The sequence below is a fragment of the Mobula birostris genome, chromosome 6 (genome assembly GCF_030028105.1).
Source record: "Mobula birostris isolate sMobBir1 chromosome 6, sMobBir1.hap1, whole genome shotgun sequence".
Taxonomy (NCBI): Eukaryota; Metazoa; Chordata; class Chondrichthyes; order Myliobatiformes; family Myliobatidae; genus Mobula; species Mobula birostris.
In genome coordinates, this window is record NC_092375.1 from 174,654,927 (window position 1) to 174,682,291 (window position 27,365).

A 27,365-nucleotide genomic window follows, 5' to 3' on the forward strand; every position below is an offset into this window, starting at 1 on the left:
CCCTTGTGGCTACGGGGGTCAGGGGGTATGGAGGGAAGGCTGGGGCGGGGTTCTGAGTTGGATGATCAGCCATGATCATAATAAATGGCGGTGCAGGCTCGAAGGGCTGAATGGCCTACTGCACCTATTTTCTATGTTTTTAAGAGTACCATGTTGCCTGACTGTTTCAATCTTTTATATTGTACTTTAGTGTCTCTTGAAAATGTCTTACTTGATGTGAAAGAATTACAAAGAGGAATGGACCTCACAAAACGGGAGTACACAATGCATGAGCATAATGTTATACTGAAAGAATTTCTTGGTGCGAATGAAGGAAAACTGAAGAAACTGCAGGATGATGCCAGAATATCACAGGCAAGAATCCTTTCCAGTTTTTGCTTTCACTGTTTAATTTCAGTTTGTGTTCTTCCGGGAGAACTTAGTTATCATTACAGCTGATTGTTCCTCCACATAGTTAATCTGCAAACATGCCAGCCACAAGTATTTTCAATTGCCAGCCCTTATAATTCCTGTATGTGTGAGCATTCATTGTTCCACACACAAGCATTACAGAATGTATTATTTATTTGTCAATTTGTTTAAATTCCTTATCTCAGCTCCTTGGATAAATTGCCATGTTGCCGGATAGAATTCACAGCTAACAGTAGCTGGTCTATCCAGTCAAATGGACTGGAAATAAAGGGCTACCATTTCTTTCCTGATCAAATTGGGTAACCAGCTGGAATATTTTATTAACTTGCCACAATAGCTGTCTTAAATTTAATTAGTTTAAAACGATATTTATACAATATATTTAGGCTGTATATGGGATAAATAAGTCTAGTCAGTTTTCAGAATATATTACTTTTCAGGTACTGTTAATAATTCTGCAACAGAAGAAAGCGAGTTAGTTTAGAACATAGCATAATGGAAATGGAACAGAAACTTGATGTTGAGTATACCATATATCAGCTTCAGTTTTTACAATTCTGTGTCACTTGGATTTTCTAACTTTATTTCAGAATATTTTGCTCTTTAGACTTAACAGTTTTCATTTTATGTGATATGCAGGATGCCTTTGATGAGGTGGTTAAATATTTTGGAGAAAATACAAAGACTACTCCTCCATCAGTATTCTTCCCTGTAATTGTACGATTTGTGAAGTCATACCGGGTAAGAATCCTCTCTCTGTTCCCATTAGTTAGTCATAGAAAAGTACAGCACAGAAACAAGTCCTTTGGCCCATCTAGTCCATGCTGAACCATTTAAATTGCCTACTCCCATCAACTTGCACTGAGACCATAGCCCTTCATATTCATACCATCCAAACTATTGAAATCGAGCTTGCATGCACCAGTTGTGCTGGCAGCTTGTTTCACACTCTCATGACCCTCTCAGTGAAGAAGTTTCCTCTCATGTTCCCCTTATACTTTTCACCTTTCACTCTTAACCCATGACCTCTGGTTGTAGTCCCACCCAACCTCAGTGGAAAAAGCCTGCTTGTATTTACCCAGCTATACTCATGATTTTTTATACCTCTATCAAATCTCCAATCTTCTAAACTCCAAGGAATAAAGTCCTAAGCTATTCAATGTTTCCTTGTAACTCGGGTCCACCAGACATGGCAATATCCCTGTAAATGTTCTCTGTACTCTTTCAACCATATTTAAATTTTTTTCTGTAGGTAGGCAACCAAAACTGCACACAATACTCCAAATTGGGCCTCACCAATGTCTACACAACTTTAACATAACATCTCATCTCCTGCACTCAGTACTTTCATTTATGAAGGCCAATGTGCCAAAAGCTTACTTTACATCACTGTCTACCTGTGACTCCCCTTTCAATGAATAATGGACCTACATTCCCCCATTCCTTTGTTCTACTGCACTCCTCAGTGCCCTACCATTCACTGTGTAAGACCTATCCTGGTTGGTCCTACCAAAGTGCAAACCTCACACTTGTCTGCATTAAGTTCTATCTGCCATTTTTCCAGCTAGTCCAGATCCCACTGCAGGCTATTACAGCCTTTCTTGCTGTCCACTACACGCCCAGTCTTGTCATTTGTAATTCTGCAAATTTTCTGATCCATTAACCACCTTATCATCCGGATTGTTGATATTGTGATAAACAACAACAGACCCAAACAGAATTGATCCCTGCGGCACTGCACTCGTCACAGGCTTCCAGTCAGAGAGGTAACCATCTACTATCACTCTCTGGCTTCTCTTACAAAACCAATGTCTAATCCAATTTACTACCTCATGTTGAGTGCCAAGAAACTGAACCTTCTTGACCAACCTCCCATGCCTTTCTAAAATCCACAAAGACAACATCCATAGACTTGCACTGATGTAAGTTATGCTTGCTGTTCTTAGTCCTTAAAAATGCTATACTTGTCTTCTTGCATTATTGCCTCAATGCTGCAGTCTATTATTCTTTTATTGATTTTACAAATTGAAGGTAATTAAAGTTAGGCAGGGATTTCAAGATGGAAGATTTTCTTTATATAGCAAAATTCGCTGACCTTGCACTTCAGCAAGGAGCACCTCAGAGGTTTGTATTATGTTGAATGCTTTCCCAGTTTTGGAAAGACTATCGCCTAGTTGTGCTTACTGTACATCTACTGTGATGAAGTGGTTGAGAAGTTTGTCATGGCCAAACCAACTCCTGCCTATGCAAGGACCTGGACCTTGCTGAAGGTCCTATTGTGGCCAAGTTGCCTATTGCCACAATAGGATGCAATCCCACTGGCTCTCCATTTGGCCTTGGATCACCTGGACAATAGCAATACCTACGTCACATCTATTGTGGCTGTAGTGCTAGGCAAATTACAGTGGGTCCAGGTCCTTCCTTAGGCAGTAGTTGGTTTAATATACTAATTTAAAATATAGTAAAAGAGGGAGGTGAATGTAATGCTGTGTATCTCCTTAAACAGCAAGCAGACCAGGACAATGAGCAACGGAAGAAACAGGAAGAGGCACTGTTGAATAAAATCCTGGAGCAAGAAGCTTCCTTAGAGCAACAGGATGAAAAGGTATGGTTATTTTGGATAACAGTGTGATGTAAAACTATGAAAATCATATTGTAAAAGATAATATATTAATTATACCTTAGGTGGCTCAGTTGAGGGGTTATTGGGATTGGAATAATACAAAATGCTCCTGCATTTAGACTTTGTGGCAGATTTGATACAGATAACCAACTTGTTTGCTGTTCACAACTTTTTCTAGAGATGGTTACAATTGTTCCAAAATCAACCATCTCTAGATCAGGGGATTTATTCAACAGTTCTTCAGAAGTATCCTCAAGCCAGCCTTCCCTCATTAGTTCACCAGTAACCTAATAGTGGGAATAAACTGATGATTACAACTCCACCAAAAGTGATCAAGTCTGTAGTGGCACTGACAAATGGTAGGTGGCATCTATGTAGTTTGGAGTTCAGCTCAAATATGAAACCCAGCCACCTTTCCTAAAACTTCAGTGGACTTTTATCTCTTCCTCTGTGCACTGTGATGTTCAGTTGGACTAGCCTAATTAATGCTGTGGGTAAAAGAGTAAGACAGAGGCTTAAAACACATAAAACATGCCTTACTTGCTACAGCATTCCTCATTCTTCATCTGCAAATTTCATGACCAGGTGAGTCATGTTTCTGATAGAAAACTCCCCATTTCACTGAATAGATGCAGCTGAAGCACCATTTTATTTGATTAGTGCCTCAGCCTCTGGACTCTTCATCTGTTCCTTTCTCCACAAGTGCAATGTCTGCATTAATACAGCTCTGCTCAGAATTTTCTACATTGGCACTGAGTCTAGATAATCCCTGTGCCAGGTTTCTGAAAGACCTCCCAATTTGTCTTTTCCAAAAGCAAAATATCACAGATGCTGAAGGTCTGAAATAAAACCATGCAGGAAACTCTCACCATCATAGGCAACATCACTGTTTTTAATAAAGCCAATATTTCAGGCCAAAGGTGTTCATCAGCAGTCTCATTAACTTGTTCTTTGCTCAGGCCTCAGTTTCCTGATATTCCATAATTAAAAGCAGATTCTATCAAAGGCTAGTTATGACATTTCAATGGAAGCATTCTGTTATGAGAAAATCCATCCGACTTTGAAGCACTGAACTCTATAAATTATTTTCTGAGTTGAAAGTTAGCCTTTTCAAAATCTAGTTACAAAATACTTGAGCAAAAATCTAATTCTCAACAAATTCTGAATTTAATCTTACTATTTTATTTTATTTTAGTCCCCATCACATAAAACCAAGAGGCAACAGCAGGAATTAATTGCAGAGCTGAGGAGGAAACAAGTCAGAGAGCACAGACAGGTCTATGAAGGAAAAGACGGTGCTATCGAGGATATAATTACAGGTAAGGGGAGGCACGCCAGCCATGGAAGATAAGACTTAAATTTCTAATCCATTGCGTACCCCAGTACTTCCACGCAAGCAATACAGCCCAGATACACAAGAATATTAGATTTAAAAAAAAAAGACCAGTTTCCCAACTGTAAGGATTTCTGAAAACTACTTTTGTCTTCCATGTTCTATATATTGACCTTTATTAATGCTGATTGGAGAATCCTAGTTCTAGCTCTTCATTGATCCTTCCAACCCTCAGTGATACTACTCGATTAGGGATTCAAAGAAGTGAAGAATCAACTCAAACCATTATTTCCAGATGTTTATTCAGCTCCTTTAGAAGATGATTTTGGCTTCTACTTGTTCATGTTTTCCAGAAGCTTCCCTTTCTCTGATTGCTGATTATTTTCAGAAATGATTTTTATAGAAGATCACCCAAAGTCCAATTGTAATCCTGTATTTAAACTTCGGCACAATGTTTGTAAATTAAAGCAGTGGAGCTTCAAATGTTCTACTACAAAAGTTAAGGCTTTCAACTAGTAAGGATTTGTGCACAAAGGAGAACAGAGTTAAATGCAACTTATTAATTTAACTTTTGGCATCGGATAGGTAGGTCCATATACTCCCAGTTATGCTGCAGTAACATGAAAGGAAAATTGAGCTTTCTAACACTGGCTGTTTTTCTCCATTGCTGAAATTGAAAGTTACCTCCAGCATATTTAAGATTCATTGTGTTCATTAATGCAATTAATGATATGCACTAACACCTGAGAGTTTTGTTGTTGTAAGTTGTTTGGCTTCTCATTTTAATTAAATGCTTGACATAATTGTGTAATGTATGCCATAAGATTAACCCTTTTAAATAAATACTATTATGTAGTTTGTTAACATGAATATTGACAGATGACTGCATTTGACATTTTGCAATGCTTTTAACAAAACAGAATGTTAATAAAACAAATCTAAGTAGCTGAGCCTTAATTTAGTTATTGACTAACATTTACTAGTACACTGGCTCATTTGCTTTTTACTATTTCCTCTTTGCCTTGGTTGGCTGTTATCTTCCATGCAGTGTTGAAGACGGTGCCCTTTACAGCCCGAACAGCCAAACGTGGCTCTCGGTTCTTCAGTGAATCGTCTTACTCTGAAGATTCTCATTATTAAATATTACATTTTAACAACTGAAGCTCATGAAGGTTGATTTTTCTTTTGAAAATAAACTACCTGCTCATTTTTTCACCACATGAAATGTGATACCTTGAAATGTTTGCTACATTTTGGGAATCATCCTTGCTCATTTGCCATTGCAATTGCATGTTTTAAAGTTACTGAGAACTTTATTGTGCATCTTGGCTGTTTGAATTGCATCGGTGTGGAATTGATATTGGCTGTTTTTATACATTATTTCATTGCTATACCATGCTTGTGCTATTTTCTCTTACTATAACTTGTCTTACTTAGTTATTGAAGTTTTTGATGGTCTAAAAAGAATGTGAGTTACCCTGCATGAAGGTGGTTTTGCAGTCAAACTGAGACATGAATTTGAACATGTTTATATTTTCCTTTTCTTTTCTTGGTTGTTTGTTTACAATCACTTAATATTTGCATGTGCTAATGGCGCGGGATTTCCCAGTATTCGTTATAGTTCTCTGGCTTGCATGTCTCTCTGTACAGTGAATGAACCCAGTCATTGTAATGTTTGCATTAAAGGACTTGAGGTCAAGGTTCAAAGATTTACACAAAGCTTTCTGAGCACTAATCTATTTCATCTAACAGAGCATGCGCATTTCCATTTATATCCTCTTGTCATTAAAAAATGATTTTGCTACCACTTCTTGATCATTAAATGAAACTCTATTTGAAAAACACGTTAATCTTTACAAATTTGAAAAAATTATGATCATTTATTTAACTCTCTTGCATAGGGCTGTGTTGTCTTGTCTCGTTGAAGTCAGTCTTCAAAGCAGCTTGTGAATTTGTTTCAATGATCTGAAATGTGATTTTGGACTCTGTTTTCTTTACTCTGCTTCCGTTATGTCTGCAACAACTGTCAATCCTGTTCTAACTTCTCTTTTGGTGGCTATTCTGCAACAGTGGCTAACCTGCACTCTAAATTCGGAACACTAAGATAAGAATTATTTATACCTTTTCTCTCAAAAACTTAACGTTCCTTTGTGTTTTTTCTATTTAGCTCTAAAGAAGAATAATATCACTAAATTTCCAAATTGTCCCTCGAGGGTAAGGAATGTTTCTTGCACAGCGGTGGTGGAAGACGCACAGAGCTGGCAAGCATTGCTTTTTCTTGCTACAGCTATACATTGGCAGACATAATTAAAATACGTATATGATAAAGCAAAAAAGTGCAAGCTTTATCAATTTGTAATTACAGGATAAGGGCAATATTATAAGAATACTAAATTCTTTTGAGAGATTCTAGCAGATTTAGTGGATTGCAGTCATATTTGGCAAAAACCCTCCAAAAATGGGTTGTGTTTTTGGGGCAGTAAATTGTTTCTTCAGCCATATCCTGAAGTTGTGGGAGTTTAGCAGGAGAAACATTGTAGTGGCTATTTTTCAAACACATTTTGATCACCTGCATGTTGTTTTGGAAATGCACATTTTATGATTGGAATATAAATAAAAACACAAGTAATTACATGCCTGTCAAACCTGCTCAACCATTCATATTGTTTATGAAAATCCATTACCTTATTTCCACATTCCTTCCTAATTATCCCTTTTTGCCCTTAGAACCCCTAAATCTAAATGCATCCTACAGAATTCAGGGGTAGAGAAATCCAAAGATTCAGTAATGTTTGAATGAAGGGTTTTCTCATCATATCTGTCTTGTGTTAAGAGTCTGTTCTTTTAATAATTTCTAGACCCTCAAGCCAGTGTTAACGCTCTGAAGTTTTCTCAGAATTCTATAATTTGAGAAGATAATCTTTTAAACTGCTATAAACAGAGCATGCCAGTGATAATGAAACACGCTCAGCCCTAATCCATTTAATTTTGTACTAATTAGGGTATGTATTTGTTTGGCCCATTTATCCAGGTCTTTAATATAGGTTGTTTCAACCAAAGGTATAGCACTTCTTGTGTGCGACTTCTTCTTAGTGATCTGATGGCCCATTTATTCCTTATCATCCAACTAACCTATTGATGCTAACACATCACCACCAAGGTGAACCAATTTTCCTTTCACAAAACCTTTGCCTGCTCATGTTACATTTCTCCTGGGTCCTTGTACCATTGGTAGATTAGTTAGCTCTTGGACTCTGCGGTGATATTTGAAACACATGAACCGTCTCTAACTTCTGCTTTTTAAAAACTTTCAAAAGACCTTTCTGATCAGGTAATCTGAGGAGTGATATTGTCAGCTTCATGTGCTCAGGTGCTATTAGAAGTTTCAATTAATGAGTAAAATCTGCAAAAAAAAAAAAAGTCTCACTCAATAAATCCAGTGCCCTCTCCCTGTAACCTTTTATACCCTGACTAATTAAGAATATATCAACCTCCTCCTTAAATACATTCAATGACCTGGCCCACTGCCACTTGTGGCAACGAATTCCACAGATTCACCACCCTCTGGCTAAAGAAATTCCTCCTCATCTCAGTTCTAATTGGACATTCCTCTATTCTGAGGTTGTACCCTCTGGTCCCAGACTCCCCCATCATAGGAAACATCTTCTCTACATCCACTCTATCTTGGCCTTTCACCATTTGATGACCAACCCCCCCCCCCCCCAACACTCTCCTAAATTTCAGCAAATAAAGGCCCAGAGCCATCAGTTGCTACTCCTATGATAAGCTTTTGCTTCCCAGAATCATTCTTGTGAACCTGGTCTGAACCCTCTCTAATGTCAGCACATTCTTTCTTAAATAAGGGACCCAAACTGCTCACAGTACTCCCGAAGTAATGTCTGACTAGTTAGTGCCTTATGAAGCCTCTGCTTTACATCCTCGCTTTTATATTCTAGGCCTCTTGAAATGAATGCTAACATTGCACTTGCCTTCTTCACCACCAACTTAACCTGCAAATTAACCTTTAGGGAATACTGTACGAGGACTCCCAAGTCACATCGGATTATTTAATTTTCTCCCCATAGGCTATGCCTTTATCCCTTCTACCAAAGTGCATGACCATACACTTCCCTACACTATATTCCATCTGCCACCTCTTTGTCCATACTTCCAATCTGTCCAAGTCTTTCTGCAGCTTCCCTGCTTCCTCAACACTACCTGCTCCTCCACCTATTTTCATATTGTCCGCAAAGTTGGCCACAAAGACATCAATTCTGTCATCCAAATCATTTATGTAACTAGTCACTGGCAGCCATCAAAAAAAGGCTTCCTTTGTTTCCACTTCCTGCATCCTGCCAATGCTCTATCCATGCTAATATCTTTACTGTAATACCACAGGTTCTTGTTAAGCAGCCTGTGCAAAGCCACCTGAAAATCCAAGAATACAACAATTCTCCTTTGTTTATCCTGCTTGTTATTTCCTCAAAGAATTTCAAGATTCTTCAGGCAAGATTTTCCCTTAAGGAAATCATGCTGACTTTGGTTTATTTTATCATGTACTCCGAAACCACAGCCTTAACGATCAACTCCAACATCTTCCCAACCTCTGAGGTCAATTTAATTGGCCTATAATTTCCTTTCTTCTGCCTCCCTCCCTTCTTGAAGAGTGGAGTGACATTTGCAATTTTCCAGTCTTCCGGAACCATGTCGGAATCTATTGCTTCTTGAAAGATCTAGACTAATTTCTCCACAATCTCTTCAGCTCCCTCGTTCAGATGAGTAATCTACCTTCAGACACTTCAGCTTCCCAAGCATCTTCTCCTTAGTGATAACACTGCTCTCTTCTGCCCCCTGACACTCTCAAACTTCTGGCATAATTGTTTGAGTGTTCCACAGTGAAGATAGATGCAAGATACATATTTAATTCATCCGCCATTTCCTTTTCCACTACTACCTTTTCAGCGGTCCAATATTACTCTTGCCTCTCCTTTACTTTTTATATATCTGAAGAAACTTTTGGTGTCCTCTTTGATATTATTGGCTAGCTTACCTTTGTAATCCAGCCTTTCCCTCTTTATGACTTTTTTTATTTGCCTTTTGTTGGCTCTTGAAAGCTTGCCAAACCCCTAATTTCCCACTATTTTTTGCTAATATATATCCTTTCTTTGGCTTTTGTTGGCTTTGACTTCCCCCGTCAGCCACAGTTGTGTCATCCTGACTTTCGAATACTACTTCTTCGGGATATATCTATCTCGTGCCTTCCAAATTGTTCCCAGAAACTCCAGCCATTGCTGCTCTGAGTGTCTGAGTGCATCCCTGAGTGTCCCCTTCCAATCAGCTTTAGCCAGCTCCTCTCTCATGCTCCACTATAATACTGATACATTTGATTTTTATCTACCTTTCAAATTGCAGGGTGAATTCTATCATATTATGATCACAGCCTCCTAAGAGTTCCTTTACCTTATGCTCCCTAATTAAACCGGGTTCATTAGGCAATACCCATTTACTATGTAAAATTTGATTAGAAAATAAGATAATAAAATTAGGGAAGATGATGAAATGTCCACATATTTGAAAACAAAATTTTAACTTCATATAACATTTGACAGAATCACAGACCACATTCATAAAATCAACTTAGCCAGATAGTTTGAGTGGTAGTTATAACTTCAGACACAACAGTTACGGACCAACACCTAGCCATGAGTTTCTCAACGAGCAGGCAAGAACTCAGTCAACACGTTCACCTACAATTTTGACCTCCATCTTCTGCAGATTTTGTAGCCCCAGGACTCAGAACTGTACTAGAAGCTTTGCTCAGAAAGACTAAGATAATTTTACAGCAAGAATAGTTGGTTCAAGACCTGAAACATCACAGCAGTCACTTATTTCTGGAAATTATAATTGCAAAACCTTCTAAGCAGAATCACTGAATGCAGTTTTGGGATTTTTGGCAGGAAAGAGATCTGTAAGCCTACCATATCCCCACCACACACATACACACACAAACACAATAAACTGAATTCCTCAACCTGTAATGCTCAGTCATGCTATCCCACATTTCTATAATTAATTTTGCAAGTGGCCTTCCATCCTGCATTCTACCTAAAGAAAATTTTAAATGTTCAAAGTCTAGTATAAATGTAAACCCAGAGCCTATTTACATGAAATCTTGGTTATTTATCATTTAACTCGCAGTACTCTGAAGAAAACATTTCACCTCCTGCTTCCTCTCCAATTCTTTGGTATCTTTAATTGTGTATTAATCCTCCAACTCCAGCATTTAGTCTTCTTCTGCAACACTCACCTCCCCCACACTAAACCAAAAAGAGCATTCTCTACTTTTCTAAATCCTTTCCCAAAATTACTTTTCAATTAAACTATTTCATCTCTCATTCCTGCTACAGATCGACTTAATCAACTTATTCTGCAGGAGGGAAGAGACAGATGAAATACGTGGCTTGGTGGGGGAGTGGTGTGGAGAAGTGTTCTGAAACAAATTTGCTAAAAGGTTGACCACTATATAAGAATTGACAAAGTCGGCTTGGTGATAAGAAGGTTGAATGTAATGGTGGAGAGTTTTTTTTCTCCCTGACTGAAAGTCAGTAACCAGTGGTGTGTTGCAGGGATTGGTGCTGGAACCACTGTTGTTTGTCATATTATAAATTACTTGGATGAGAATGCAGGTACTCATTGGTAAATTGGCTGATGATACAAAAATTGGTGGAGTCGCCATTTTTTTTTGTGGAGAGCTAACAAGATCTAAGGTTAGATCAGCTGGAAAGTTGGGCAGAGTGATGGTATAAGTAATTGAATCCAGGCAAGTGTGAGGGACTGCAATTTGGAATGTCAGTTACCGGCAGTAAATAACAGGGACCTTTGGAGAGGTGCACAGAAAGACAAGTATTCAATGTGACCCTTTGATGCAGCTGTGCAAAATACTGGGCCGCACTAGGATATTGTTTAAAATTGTTGCTGCAAAACTACAAGAGTGATGATGTGGCACTGGTGGGAGTGCAGAAGAGATTCGCCAGGCTGTGGCCTGAAATGGAAAGCTTAATTTACAAGGAGGTATTGGATAGGCTTGGTTATTTACACAGCATAGAAGGTGAGGGGTGACCTTACTGGTTTTATAAATGTGATGCACATAAATGGGTTTTTCTCAGGGTAGGGGAGTGTAGAACTAGAGGGAATGGGCTTAAGGAAAGGAGGAAAAATGGAATATTTTAAGGGGCAAGTTTTCCACAGAGGATCGAGTTGCCATAGGAAAGGCGTAGAGGGCTAGAAGCCTAATGTAAATGAATGGGATTGGTGTAGATGTGAATTATTGTCAGCCTGGATTAGTCTGGTAGAAGGGCCATTTCTGTGCTGTATAACTGACTCTATATAATTGCAGTAAGACATCTCGACTCGTACTCAGATCATATCAAAATAACTTCAACCTCCTGTCTGCCTTATTTTTCTTTTGCTGCATGTTAATTGCCAGTCAATTAGCATACAAATATCCTCTGGTTCCTTGTGAACACAAATCATTTTTAACCTTTTAAAAGATACTCTTCTAGTTTTTAACCACAAAAGTGAACTACTTCATTTTTCCATTCAAGTAACCTGATTTTATCTACTTGATGCCCCTGGATTGTACCTCAAACACCCAGTTTATGACTTAATTCTCCTCATCCAAATAAGGGTCACAGATGTTACTGAAAATAATTTCCATTTCACAGCATTTAAACAAATTCCAAGATGGGGAAAATTCTTAAAAACTGTGAATAAAGTTAAAACTAAAATTTATGGTGTAGTTACAGATTACAAAATATTATATATTTGAATGGAAGTGCAATACAGGTGGCCTCTGTATTACTGGAAGGGGCTTACAGTTCTAGAAAATGATCCATGTTACAATTTTCCATGAATGAAGCTGCGTCTCAGAATAGTGAGTAGCAAAAAATTTGTGTTGGTTTATTTACACTTTTTCCATGTCACTTCCATGAGAAGGAATTTTATTCTGTATCTCAAATTTTTCACTGATTTGTAAATTCTTTTAAGAGCAAATTCCCATTAGCTGAACAGCCGTAATACTTGAGGTCACCTGTATCATGAAATGAGTTGGTCAGTGTAGAAAGGATGTGACCAGGAAAGTAGGTATGAAATGTAATCACATTTAATTAGGTGACTTTTTTTAAATTACCTAGTTAAAAACCAAAAAGCACCTTGGAAAGAAAATTCTGCAAATATGAGGGTTAACCAATTCTAGTTAGTATTTTTGATGTACATGTACTTAAATATTTTTATTGATCACTATACACAAGCTGCTTTGCTAGACTGTCTTCTGATACACAATAAAATATTTGAAATATTTATTGTCTTGTTACAAGTTTTAATTTGAACTTTATTTCTACACAGATCTTAGGAACCAACCGTACAGGCGTGCAGATGCGGTGAGGAGGAGTGTGAGAAGGCGTTTTGATGAACAAAGTTTGCGCTCAGTGAACAGCGCTGAACTGGCATTGTGATGGAGAAGAGATGTGTGGAGAGTATGAGTGTGTTTGAATGTTATGATATTTGTGTGGTGTTTGTTTGTTACCACATACCTGCTAGAGTGGCATGCTGTTGGAAACTGGAGTTAGGACAAGAGGAAGAATCACAGGCAAGCTGTGGGCTAGCAGGTTTATTCGGCCTACATTAACAAGTGCCTCAACATAACATTTCCTCTCAAGCTTAACTGCATATTGTTGCTAAAGTTGTTGACATAACAACTGGTAAGTTTTACAATATTGCATTAATTAACAAGGTTGTGAGCTAAAGTTGTGAATTCTAAACTTTTAATTTTGACACGAAATATAATGTTGAAACCAGGAAGGATAGATATGCTTGTTTGGAGATAAAGAATAATGCATGTGGAATAGCTGTCATAAACTACCATGGCAGTGTAAGTTCGGATTTCATTTGAAGACTGATCACTGTACTTGTGTTGTTTTGTTGGCTCTATCCAAGACACTGAACCATTGTGGAATTTGGTGATTTAAATAGAGAAGCAACTCTTCACTGTAGTTGATCAAAATTGACTGATCAACAGCTGCAATACTTGTTTTCCAGCAGTGTCAAAAATAATGGAACAGTCAATTCTGCAGCTGCTGTCTCAGGACAAAGGAAAATGTTATATACGTACAGAGTATGAATGATTGGGAAAAACTTGTAGATATGACTAAGCTATTAACCCCTTCACTAAACAGTATTAAAGCATGAGGACCAAAAGTAGAAATTTGTTACTGGAAATAAAATGGTGTAAAATTACATATTAACAATTTTCAACAGTTGAAATAGAAAATGTACTTTGAAAATGTGCCATTTGGCTTTATTTTAATCTCCTTGGTTGCATTGCCTCGCCATGTTGATTGTAAAATTTATTGTATAGTATTTAACCACTGAATTCCTTCCTGTATGCATTTGGCTCATGTGACCCACTTGTGACTGGCATTTTTTTTTGATTTGAACAGTGTAGTTATATTTAGATAATGCTATTCTAAATGTACAGATATTTTGCTAAGAAATCAGTGCATTTTTATGGTTTTTTACAGTTCTTTGATTCACTATAGCCTCTGGGTAATATTGTACATATTGTTTAAAAAATATTGCGACAGCTGTCCTATACAATTTGAATGTTATTTTAACTTATAGTTCTGTTTTTATATTTAACTAAAATGACAGTGACCAAGTTTTGGCTAATCATTACCAGATTAACTTCTGCTTACAATTTCACTGTAAACTTAGTTTTAAAATCACTTGCTTTCTATCAATTCTACATGGTGTGTATATGCTGCATAGAACATGACAAGACTGAGTCCTTTGTCCATGAACAAGTAAATGAGTACAGGATTTAATTTCGGTGGCAAGGGGGTCAACTGACTATAAATTTCAAGCTAATGCACAACACCTAAATTTTAAGATGGAGATTTGATGAGGAAAAATTACCTTGTTCTGGATCACTGACTGGAATGTTGACATGTTCTGCTCACGTACTTTTAAGTTTCCTGCTTGTTGGCAAAATAGAATTGTTTTATAAAAAAATAGAAACAAAATTTGTTAATGGCATTTGGTCAAATAAACTTCTTTACACTACTACACAAATATAGTCAATTGTCCAATGTATTTCTAGGCAAACCCAAGAAATGCATACAAGATGGAATAATCCCCATTAAGGGATATTGTTTTTCCAATCACGAGCTGTGAGAAATAGACTGGCAATGAATTGAAACATCTGAGGCCTTCATTGGTCATGGTCGACCATGGCTGTTGCATCCTAGGTGTCTAGATGCAGAAGCAAGCAAGGGCAAACATACACAAGCTAAATCTGAAACTACACAGTTAGTGATATTACCCCAGAAAATTTAGATCCTACAATATTTTGGGTAGTAAAATGTAAGTGACACAATGCTTTAGTTTGAGGGCTGGCAGAAAAGGCAAAATCCATGTTTTACTTTTGTCTTTTTTGTTTCCTTGGACTTGATCCTAAGAATGTGAAGTAATTCGAAGTTTTGAATCCTGTGACAGGGATTAATAAAATCAAACAGCATTCCCACTAGAAACATCAAGAATAAGACAAACTGCCCTTCCACTGTTGCAGCAGAAATGTTATGTCACCACCAGCTAACTATTTACAGGGTAAATGAACCCTGACTTTGATATTCTCAGTTATGGCTAAAATAACATTTATACAGTTATAAGCTTGTGAATGCGAATAAGCAGCCCTAAGGTGATCTGACATGCTCTCATAGAGCACTATTAACACAGAAACAGGCTGAATGTGCCATTAGTTTGTGGTAACCTAATCTTCTGCCTAGTCCTGTTTACTAACTCCCAGATCATGCCCACAGTACCTCTCTCATCCTTAACCTGATTAAAACTTTTCATAAATGTTACAATTAACCTTGCATCTACCATTTTTGCTACCAGTTCTCATTCTGGTATCATGTTATTCTGATACAAGGAATGCATGAACTGATAAATGATACAGCCAAAATAGACCAGTATCAATGGAATTATGTTGACTATTTCAGAATTGCACCACCAAAAAACTGTTGTTCTGATGTTTTGATGAATCTAGTGTGAGAACTAAAACATGAAGATCCCCAAGGCTCAGAAAAACAATTTTTAAATGGTCTTTTTCTGAAACTGCCAAAACCACGCTATTAAGGATAAAGCTTTACCCATTTCTGGTCACCTATACACAAGGCTGCTGTTGTAACTGAAACAATGGGACTGCAGCTGAGAAAGCACACCTGCAGATGTGTTCCTTCTACCCAGTGTTTTGTGTCTGGGTTTATATTGTTATGCCAACAACAATTCATAATAGACATCTTTCAGCAGAAAACAAATTTTAATGTTTCTCTGATAAAACATACAAAAATATTCTGCTCCCTTTCTGAGCAACACTTAAGTATTTCAGACACAAGTATATACAGAGATGGAAAATAAACCCTCTGCTGCATTTCATGCCCTGGAAAAATTAAATTTTAGAACAACTTCAATAAAATTTGTCTTACTGTTTAGGAAATGAACTCTGCTACAGGTACAAGCTTTATTTCCTGCATCATGCTCCAAAAATGTTCTCTTACAGTTTTCCAAAAGGCAAATTACAATAAAAATGTCCTTAAATACAAAATTAGCTACACTAAAACAGGCATTGAAGCTACCAAGATTTCCAGAATAAATTCGGTTTTGTATTTCTTCAAGCAAAATGAAATCCTGCTACAGTTTAATGGCACAACTATCTAATATATTTTATATTGTAATATATTCAGTAATGCACAATGACCAAACATTTTAAAGGGTAACTCAAACATCCCAGGTCTCAACACAGCTAGCTTTGTTCAGTTGGATGCAAAAAAAAAACTATTTGTGTTAGAAATAGCAGATACTTCACACACTGAACATTAGGAAAGAGCCATGCTATCTTACTAGTTATAACCAGTTCAATTAAGTTCTTTTTGATTACCTAGGATTTTTGCTAACATCATAATGTATGATGGCAAAATAAAACCTTTTAATCACAAAATTCCATTGTGATTGGCTATTCCCATTTTGAAAGTCAAGCAGGCAGAACAATTTCTAGGCAAATTCTGGGCACCGTCTCATCTTCAACTTTACAAAAGCATACACAAACTGCTTAGTTTCTGGTATCCACAGCTTGCTGTTGGATACAAAAACACACCAGATGCAGCTTTCAGGTGCTCTTCAAGAAACTATGGGCAAGCTTTAAGACCCATGATGGATATAGAGTACTGTAGCATGATATTCACCCAAACTTAAGCTGGCAGATCTTGGAATCAGAAGGATTTATCTACATAATAAGGAAACACTGTGGCTCACATATTGAAAGTCTGAGGGATCTATACTGGTTTCACAAATCATATCCCCTGTAAAAATTACAAGCGTCAAAGCATTGTAAATTACATTTAATCATTTTGAGTGTTAAAAGACTGCCCTCACCAAATTTTTGCCTTAAATAATTCAAACATAGATGGGTAAATTATTGGTCATCATCAAGTTGTTGAAGGAGCGTTCGCCTCCGTTTTTCCAGTTCCCCTTCACTTAGCTCACTATCGGAAGTTTCCCAGTTTGCCTGTGAACAGAAAATACAATAAGTCAGTTCCCATCACCGATCAATATCTTTATGCAGCAAAGGCAAAGTAAAAATTGTACCCAACACAATTCAACTTAAATGTCAAAAGAAACTTAATGGTTTTCCTATCCAAAACTACTGCCAGTCTCCCAAACCCATAATTATCTTGCCCAGATGCCAGGGCTATCTTCCTGCTTTCCACATTCTGGAGCTCTGTAGCATGGTAAAAGTGGTGGAACTTATTTCTAATTTCATGATTTAATTTTTAAATGAAATTATAAGTTGTTTTTTGGTAAAATTAAAAGTGACAAAGATGGACACGATATGGAATAAATCTACCATCACTACCCTTTCATCATCAGCAGACCTAAAGCTGAGTTAGTCACACGAGAGCAGTGGTCCCCAACCTCCGGGCCACGGACCGATACATTGCCGCGAAGAATGCAGCGGTACAGCAGTAGCCAGAACGCATCCAGCACATCTTTAAGAGAAAAGCTGAAATAAACAAGCTAATTAATTAGGTGCTGCCTGGCACGTAAATGTCGGCTCAGATCAGAGGCGACTGTGTCGCCTTTGATCTGGGCCGACATCTACGCCACGGAGAATGCACCACTGCATTCCTCGCGGCAATGCATCGGTCTGCAGCCCGGAGGTTAAGGACCACTGCACAAGAGGATAAGGCGTGAGAGAGTAGGACCAATCAAATGTGACAATGGAAAAGTGTGTATGGCACCAGAGGAACTTAATGAATACTTTACTTCAAAAGGATCTTGGCAATTGTAGGGAGGACTTGCAGTGGACTGAAAAGCTTGAGAATGTAGATACTAAGAAAGAGAATGTGCTGGAGCTTTTGGAAAGCATCAAGTTGGATAAGTCCCTGGGACCGGATGGGATGTACTCCAGGCTACTGTGGGAAGCGAAGGAGATTACTGAGCCTCTGGCAAAGACCTTTGCATCATCAATGAGGACGGGGTTCTGGAGGATTGGAAATTTGCTGATGTTGTTCCCTTATTCAAAAAAGGGAGTAGGGATTGCCCAGGAAATTATAGGCCAGTGAGTCTTACTTCAGTGGTTGGTAAGTTGATGGAGAAGATCCTGAGAGGCAGGATTTATGAACATTTAGAGAGGCATAATACGATTAGGGATAGTCAGCATAGCTTTCTCAAAGGCAGGTTGTGCCTTACGAGCCTGATTGAATTTTTTTGAGGATGTGACTGAACACATTGATGAAGGTAGAGCCGTAGATGTAGTGTATATGGATTTTAGCAAGGCATTTGATAAGGTACCCCATGCAAGGCTTATTGAGAAAGTAAGGAGGCATGGGATCCAAGGGGATATTGCTTTGTGGATCCAGAACTGGCTTGCCCACAGAAGGCAAAGAGTGGTTGTAGATGGGTCATATTCTGCATGGAGGCCGGTGACCAGTGGTGTGTCTCAGGGATCTGTTCTGGGACCCTTGCTCTTTGTGATTTTCATAAATGACCTAGATGAGGAAGTGGAGGGATGGGTTAGTAATTTGCTGATGACACAAAGGGGGTGTTGTGGATGGTGTGGAGGGCTGTCAGAGGTTACAGGGGGACATTGATAGGATGCAAAACTGGGCTGAGAAGTGGCAGATGGAGTTCTATCCAGATAAGGGTGAGGTGGTTCATTTTAGTCGGTCAAATATGATGGCAGAATATAGTATTAATAGCAAGACTCTTGGCAGTGTGGAGGATCAGAGGGATCTTGGGGTCCGAGTCCACAGGACACTCAAATCTGCTATGCAGGTTGACTCTGTGGTTAAGGCGGCACACGGTGCATTGGCCTTCATCAATCGTGGCATTGAGTTTAAGAGCCGAAAGATAATTTGCAGCTATATAGGACCCTGGTCAGACCCCACTTGGAGTACTGTGCTCAGTTCTGGTCACCTCACTACAGGAAGGATGTGGAAACTATAAAAAGGGTGCAGAGGAGACTTACAAGGATCTTGCCTGGACTGGGGAGCATGGCTGATGAGAATAGGTGTTTTTCTCCTTGGAGCGACGGAGGATGAGAGGTGACGTGAAAGGTGTACAAGATAATGAGACATTGATCGCGTGGATAGAGGCTTTTTCCCAGGGCTGAACTGGCTAGCACGAGAGGGCATAGTTCTAAGGTGCTTGGAAGGAGGTACAGAGAAGGTGTCAGGGGTAAGTTTTTCTTTTTTACACAGAGAGTGGTGAGTGCATGGAATGGGCTGCCGGCGGTGTTGGTGGTGGCGTAAACGATAGGGTCTTCTAAGAGACTCCTGGATGACTACATGGGGCTTAGAAAAATAGAGGGCTATAGGTAAAGTCTAGGTAGTTCTAAGGTAGGGACATGTTTGGCACAGCTTTGTGGGCTGAAGGGCCTGTATTGTGCTGTATGTTTTCTATGTTTCTATAAATTGGAATCAAGCACCCATTTCAATATGATTGAACAGAGCAAGCAACTATGAATAAAATGGGATCATTCTGGAAAAAATTGAAGAGGACCATTATTAACTAAGCATATCAGTGGCATTCCAAGAAACAATTCAAAAACGTAAGCCAATGAACTATTTTTTACATAAAATTCCAATGAATAACAAATACAAATAAACTAGTTAAGTGCAACTTTTAAGAGAAGATAGAGAAATGAAAACAACAGGGTATAAATAAAGTCAAGATCATATTCTTCAAAATTGACTTGAAGGGCAAATTAATTGCACTTGTTTCTAATTGATGAGACAGAAGTTTAACATTTCTGCAAGTTTCACCACAATTTGTAATCACTTCTGAAATTACATTATTGTATTGAAAAATCAATCTGAAAATGAACAAGACTGCAATGTTCTGCAAAGTAAGAAAAGATAACTGATGCTCAAATAAAACCAATGGAAGATTCCTGCAATATAGTCCCTCCCTGGGGAATGAAAGCATTTCAGTTTTACAGAGGTCCGTAAGTTAATTTTACTCATTAAATCAGAAATTCTCTTGATATAGTTTAACAAACCTCCACAGAATTGCATTAAAAGCACATGAAACCAACAAGAAAGATCATTTCCTGAATAGGGGGGAGGAGGAAAAGAAAGAGAGAGCGCGAGAGAGGGAGGGGGAGGGGGAGGGGGAGAGAGAGGGAGGGGGAGGGGGAGAGAGGGGAGAGGGAGGGAGGAGAGAGAGAACGAACACTGGTTCTGCTGTTCATAAAATGTTAAAATATAAAATGAATTTAGAAGATAGAGCATAGAAACATACGATACAGTACCGGCTCCTCATCCCATGATGTTGTGCTGACCTATATAAAACTACTCTATGATCAATCTAACCCTTCCCTCCTATACAACTTACAACCCTCCATTTTTCCTACATCCATGTGCCTATCTTAAAAGTCTTAAATGTCCCTATTTAAAAAGGGTTCTAAGAGTAAACCTAGCAATTATCGGTCTGTGAGTTTGACGTCAGTGGTGGGTAAATTGATGGAAAGTATTCTTAAGAGATGGTATATATAATTATCTGGACAGACAGGGTCTGATTAGGAACAGTCAACATGGATTTGTGCGTGGAAGGTCATGTTTGACAAATCTTATTGAATTTTTTGATGAGGTTACTAGAAAAGTTGACGAGGGTAAAGTGGTGGATGTTGTGTATATATATATATATATATATATATATATATGGACTTCAGTAAGGCCTTTGACAAGGTTTCACATGGAAGGTTAGTTAGGAGGGCGCAATCATTTAGGCATTAATATCGAAGTAGTAAAATGGATTCAGCAGTGGCTGGATGGGAGACGCCAGAGAGAGTAGTGGTGGATAACTGTGTATCAGATTGGAGGACGGTGTGCAGCGGTGTGCCTCAGGGATCTGCACTGGGTCCAATGTTATTTGTCATATATATTAATGATCTGGATGATGGGGTGGTAAATTGGATTAGTAAGTATGCAGATGATACTAAGGCAGGTGGCGTTGTGGATAATGAAGTAGGTTTTCAAAGCTTGCAGAGAGATTTAGGCCAGTTAGAAGAGTGGGTTGAAAGATGGCAGATGGAGTTTAATGCTGAAAAATGTGAGGTGCTACATTTTGGTAGGGCTAAGCAGAATGGGACATACATGGTAAACGGTAGGGCATTGAAGAATGCAGTAGAACGGAGGGATCTAGGAATAAAGGTGCATAGTTCCCTGAAGGTGGAATCTCATGTGGATAGGGTGGTGAAGAAAACTTTTCGTATGCTGGCCTTTATTAATCAGAGCATTGAGTATAGGAGTTGGGATGTAATGTTGAAATTGTATAAGGCATTGGTGAGACCAAATTTGGAGTATTGTGTACAGTTCTGGTCACCAAATTATAGGAAAGATGTCAATAAAATTGAGAGAGTACGGAGGAGATTTACTAAAATGTTGCCTGGGTTTCATCTCCTGAATTACAGAGAAAGGTTGAACAAGTTAGGTCTTTATTCTTTGGAGCGTAGAAGGTTGAGGGGGGACTTGATAGAGGTATTTAAAATTACAAGGGGGGCTTTTTCCATTGAGAGTGGGGGAGATTCAAACAAGAGGACATGAGTTGAGAGTTAAAGGGCAAAAGTTTAGGGGTAACATGAGGGGGAACTTCTTTACTCAGAGAGTGGTAGCTGTGTGGAACGAGCTTCCAGCAGAAGTGGTCGAGGCAGGTTCGATGTTGTTGTTTAAAGTTAGATTGGATAGATATATGGACAGGAAAGGAATGGAGGGTAGGTTGGTGAGACTAGGTGAGAGAGTTTGGCACGGACTAGAAAGGCCGAGATGGCCTGTTTTCGTGCTGTAATTGTTCTATAGTTATTTGTATTACCTTCTGCTACTACACCCAGCAAAGTGTTAAATGCACTTACCACTCTCAATGTAAAACACCTACTTCCAAAATCTCCCCTGAACTTTCATCTAGTGTCCTTAAACAGATGTCCTTTGGTATTAGCCACTGCCACCCTGGAAACATGGTGCTGTTTCTCCGCTCTGTCTCATGGTCTCATATGTTTCTATTAAGTCACCCATCATCCTCCTTTGCTCTAAAGAGAAAAGGCCTAGCTCACTCAACCTATCATCATAAGACTCGTTCTCTAAATTCAGGTAACATCCTGGCAAATGTCCTCTCTACCCTTTCTGAGGATTCCACATCCTATAATAAGGTGACCAGAAATGAACACAATATTCTGTAAGAGTGGTCCAACCAGTTTAATAAAGCTACAATTACATTATGGCTCTTGAACTTGATCTTCCAACTAATGAAGACCAACACACCACTCACTTTCTTAACCACCTTATTAATCTGCATGGCAATTTTGAGGGACAAGTAGTCTTGGACCCCAAGATTCCTGTGTTCCTCCACACTGCTAAGAATTCTGACATTGACCTTTTACTCTGCCTTTAAGTTCAATCTTCCAAAGTGAATCACTTCAAATTTTTCTAGACAGAACTCCACCTGCCACTTCACCCATCTCCTACAATGGGGTTGTGGAGGAGGAGTTTGTTTTGCTGTTGTTGCTTGTTGTATGTTGGCAGTGTGTTCTTCTGCTAAATACTGTGTGCATGTGGTGGAATGTGTGGCAACACCTGTCAGGTGCCCTGAGCACATCCTCAGACTGTGTTGGTTGTTAACGCAAATGGCATATTCACTGTATGTTTTGATGTACATGTGATTAATAAATTAATCTTACTGAATCTGTCTCTGTCCTATGGTAACTTATGACAACTACAATATCACCAACTTTGGTGTCAACTGCAAACTTAATAATCCACCAATGTCACTTCCTCATCCAAGTCATTTATAAAAATTGCAAAGTGTAGAGACCCCCAAAAAGATCCCTGCAGATCTGTTAATATTATGGGAGCTTGTTTGTATGCAGGGACGTCCAGAAGTTTGGCATTCATAATCTGAGGACAACCTTTACTTAGCATTTTGACCAACAGAAATTTCCACATCCTTATGTAAAGCTGAAATTTTTCATCCAAATAATATAGAAATATATATATACCGTATCTTTGTTAGTAGGTTTTCTAGGTGATTTATGTTTTGATTGTGATCTGTGTCTGTTTCTTTCTTTTTCATCATCCCTGCTCCTTTCTTTGTCTCTTCTATCCCGGTCTCTTTCACGTTCACGATCACGTTCTCGTTCCCCTTCAGATTCAGGGGTCATCTATATAGTGGGAAATAAAACTGACATTAGGGCTTGGTGACAGAACACAGAAGGTGATGACTGGAGCGTTGATATTATGATTAGAAGCCCATGACGAGTGGTATATAACAGGGATCTGTGTTGGGATCCTTGACATTTATATACCGTAAATTCCAGTGTACAAGCCGAGAATTTGGCCCTAAATTTTGGTCCTAAAATCAGGGGGTCGGCTTATACAGAGGGTGCCAACTTTGGAAAAACGAATACACGGAAGACAGGTCGTATTTATTGGCTGTTTTTGAGTCAAATTCGTTCCACTGTTGACCCATGAATTCTTTGAATGGTTTGTTTAAACTCACATCTAGTGACTGGAGCATGGACATCAAACCACCGGGGATGACCGCAATGTCCGTATTTTCAGCTTTCAATGCTGCTTTCAGCTCACCTGACAAGTGCACTTTGAACATGTCCCAGACAAGTAGCGACTTTTCCTTCCCAAAACCTTCGGGACATCGACGCCACACCTCTTTAACCCACTTCAAGCAACCCAGCAGCGTTTTTGGACATAAACACCCCGCGGAAAACTTCTGAGCAACCTTTGTTTTTTGTTTCAACACAAGATCACGTCTATTCATAAATCGGGTGCACCAACTTCGCGTAGCTTTGAAATTTTCGCTGACCTCACGATGTTTCTCGTCCCATTTCAACGCTTGAACACGAATCATTTCTCTGGTAACAATGTATCCAGACGATCGCTGGTGATTCACCCACTCTAAAACCTTTTCTTCCAGTTCTGGCCACTGGCATGTTTTCCCACGGTTTGCATATTTTGTCTTTGGCATTTCCCTCAGCGTGTCCTCTGCCTTTCTCCACTCCCTCACTTGTTTCTCGTTTACACTAAACTTCACAGCAGCTGCAGAATTATTCGTTCCTTTAGCAAAATCAACAACCTTCAGCTTGAAGCCAGCATCATAATCATATTCGTTTTAATCTTTTGTACATGGTGGTCGCAAACTCAATACTGAGTACACGTACTGATCCTACCACCCCGTGTTATGTTTTAACGAGATTACGATGGGCACTAAATGGTTCCACGGGGGTTACATTCCAGAGGATTCTTTACCATAGGAGACCTAATCCAAAATTTCCCTCCCCGATTTATTTTTTAAGAATTCACTTATAACGCTCTACAATGTGTAGGCCTGTTTTCTTAGAGGTACTGGTTCACAAAATTTCCAGGTTCCGGATCCGGCAAAGCATGTGAGATCTTGTGATCTTTTCTGGTTAAAATAAAAACCTCTACAAAAGGGGTCAGCTTATGCAAAGGTAACATAAAAAAGTCACTTTTTTAACCTTGAAAGGGGGGGAGGGGTCAGCTTATACTTTGGACTATACGGTATACGTTAATGTACACAAATTTATAATTAGGAAGACTGCAGATGTTGTTAATAGTGAGGAGGCTAATCTGATGAACTAGTTATTGGTATTGGTTTATTATTCTCACATGTACCATGATATAGTGAAAAATTTGTCTTGCATACTGTTCATACAGATCACATTACACAACGTATTGAGGTAAAACAAGATAAAACAATAATAACAAAGAGTAAAAGCCAGAAAATACAGTGCAGGTAGACAATAATATGCAAGATCATAACAAGTAAATTGTGAGGTGAAGAATTTATTTTATCTACAAGAGGTTTATTCAAGAGTTGTCCTTAAGCATGGTGCTACACACTGCAGACCTAGATTTTAGAAGCGGAAATGGATCTCCCAGTTTATCCATGGTTTCTGGTTTGGGAACATTCATATTGGCCTTTTTGGTACAATGGCAGATGAAATTTAAAACTGACAACCGTGAGATGTTGCATTTTGGGGATCTAATAGGGTAGGACATATATAATGGTAGTGGCCTAACAAATATAGTGGAACATAGGGTCTTTGATTTACAAGAACCATGAAGGTGACAGCACAAGTAGATATGATGGTGAAGGCAGCATACCCAATGCTTGCGTTCATTAGACGGAGCATAGAGTATAACAGGGGGACATCTTGGTACAAACTTTTAAAACATTAGTTGAAGCACAGCTGGCATAAAATCTGCTTAATATGCTCTAGTCGCTGCACAGTAGGAAGGACATGACTGCACTGCAGATTGGTGTAGGTAATTCAACCGGGTATTCCCTGGGATGAAATGTTTCAGTTAGTTTTCCTTGGCTCAGGAGAGATGTGATAGAGATATGTAGTACTATGAGAGAGATGGATAGGGTTTAAGGTAAGGAACAAGCAGTTTCAGGGGGAATTGAGTTTTTTTTTTTTACCCACCCAGAGGATGCTTACAAGTTAGAACACACTACCTGAGAAGGTGGTGATGACAGGTACTCTCACAACATTCAGAGTACCTGGATGAGCACTTGAATCATCAAAGGATGGTACAGACCAAATGTGGGTAAATGTGAGAAGGATAAATAGGCACTTGATCAGCCAGAAACTCTGAAAGAATTCTTCATTTTAGCAACTAACTTAACCAACATTTCCATCACTTATCAGTTTTGGTTGGTTGGAAAAAATGATCTTGGTGCTACAAACTAATGCTATTCCAAATGATGCAGTGTGCAGACATCCTCTGTAATCAAAGTTACATAATAAGGAACTGAGTAATAGGTCAGCAGGTGGAGTGACTGAAGAGAAGATGAAGTTAAGTCAGCTAACAGGCAGAATCAGCATAATAAATACAGCAGAAATGATAGCCCGAATGTATTTATTTTAAATGAAAGGAGTATAATGGGGGAGGAGGCTCTGCTTAAAGCAGAAATTAGTACACAGAACAATGATGTTGTAGCCATTATGGAAACTTAGTTCAACAGAATAGAAGTAAACAAGATAGGGAATCTGCATTACGAATTCGAGGGAATGTCACGGCTGTACTCAGAGGGGACAACTCTGAACACTCATCCAGTCAGGCCATATGGAGAGAACTCAGGCATAATGAAAGGTGTAATCACAATGGTGGGGTTATACTGTAGGTCACACAGTACTGACAGGACTAGAGGAATAGTTATGCAGGCAGGTCATGGACAACTACAAAAACAACAGAACAGTGAGTGATTTTAATTTTCCTGATATTGATTGAGATTCCCATCAATCATTGAGAGGTTGCATACAGCACAGCTACAAGAAAGCAGCACCCATCCTCAAAGACCCCCAACATCCAGGCCATGCCCTCTTCTTGCTACTACCATCAGGCAGGAGGTATAGAAGCCTAAGGCTCCACACCACCAATTTCAGGAACAGGTATTACTCTACAACCATCAGGCTCCACAACTAATGAGGGTAACTTCATCCACATATACTCTGCACTGATTCCATGAACTATAGATTCACTTTCAAGGACTCTTCTCCCTGCCCCCCCCCCCCGTAAATGCCTGCAAGAAAATAAATCTCAAGGCAATATATGGTAACCTATAATGCTTTGATAATACATTTATTTTGAAAATAGTACCAAGGCTAAGACAGGGCAGAATTTGTCAGGTGCATCCTAGGGGTTTTCTTCAAACAATATGTAGACTGTCCAACTAGGATGAGGTCATATTGGGAAATGAACTGGCCAAGTGATCAAAGTTTAAGCAAGGAAGCATTTTCTGAAGAGTGAACATTAGTTTTCAGTTCGCTACGGTTAAGGATAAGTCTGGTCTTTGGGTGAAAGTGTTAACTCGTAGGAAGGCTAATTACAACAGTATTAGGCAGTAGCTGGGGAGAGTAGATAGGTGTAAATCCACTCCAGCATATCTTTCTAACAGCCAACTGGCTGGAACTCAGCACCAGTATGTTCCTGTCAGGATAAAAGACAGGGATGGCAAAATTTACAAACCTTGAATGATAAGAAATATTGTAAGTTTAATCAAAAAAACAGGTTTAGGAAGATGAAATCAGCAAAGGCTCGAGGAATATAAAGACAGCAGGAAGAACCTTGTACACAAAATTAGAAAGCTAAAAGGCACTATGAAATAAGATTAAGGAGAATTCTAAGGTATTTTAGTCGTACATTATGAACAAGCTAGTTAAGGAAAGGGAGAAGAAATATGTGTGCAGCCAAAGGAAGTGGGTGAGGTCCTTCATGAATGTTTCACAACTGTATTCACCGAGGACATGGATGATGAGGAGATTAGAAGCTGTAGTTTGATATTCTAGAGCATGTTGATATTATGGAGGGGATGTTGTGTCACAAAAATCATTAAAATGGTTGTCCC

General features: G+C 38.8%; 2 protein-coding genes across 11 annotated transcripts in view; one reads left to right on the forward strand and one right to left on the reverse strand.

Annotated features, from left to right (window-relative positions):
• The window catches only part of fmnl2a (formin-like 2a), a 242,760-nt gene extending 226,213 nt beyond the window's left edge, over positions 1–16,547 (forward strand). For 2 of the 7 annotated variants that reach the window (XM_072261941.1, XM_072261946.1), the window contains exons 22-26: positions 191–354; positions 1,051–1,152; positions 2,918–3,016; positions 4,230–4,353; positions 12,771–16,547. In XM_072261941.1, coding sequence (XP_072118042.1) covers positions 191–354; positions 1,051–1,152; positions 2,918–3,016; positions 4,230–4,353; positions 12,771–12,880 — 599 coding nt within the window. In that variant the 3' untranslated portion in view covers positions 12,881–16,547. Of the gene's footprint in view, positions 1–190; positions 355–1,050; positions 1,153–2,917; positions 3,017–4,229; positions 4,354–5,415; positions 5,540–6,534; positions 6,629–12,770 lie in introns of those variants that run through there. The other 5 variants (XR_011886450.1, XM_072261943.1, XM_072261942.1 and 2 more) reach the window with 5 other exon arrangements.
• The window catches only part of prpf40a (PRP40 pre-mRNA processing factor 40 homolog A), a 76,138-nt gene continuing 64,498 nt past the window's right edge, over positions 15,726–27,365 (reverse strand). For all 4 annotated transcript variants that reach the window (XM_072261949.1, XM_072261948.1, XM_072261947.1 and 1 more), the window contains 2 exons: positions 22,975–23,136; positions 15,726–16,989 (listed from right to left, as the gene is read on the reverse strand). In XM_072261949.1, coding sequence (XP_072118050.1) covers positions 16,897–16,989; positions 22,975–23,136 — 255 coding nt within the window. In that variant the 3' untranslated portion in view covers positions 15,726–16,896. The remainder of the gene's footprint in view (positions 16,990–22,974; positions 23,137–27,365) is intronic.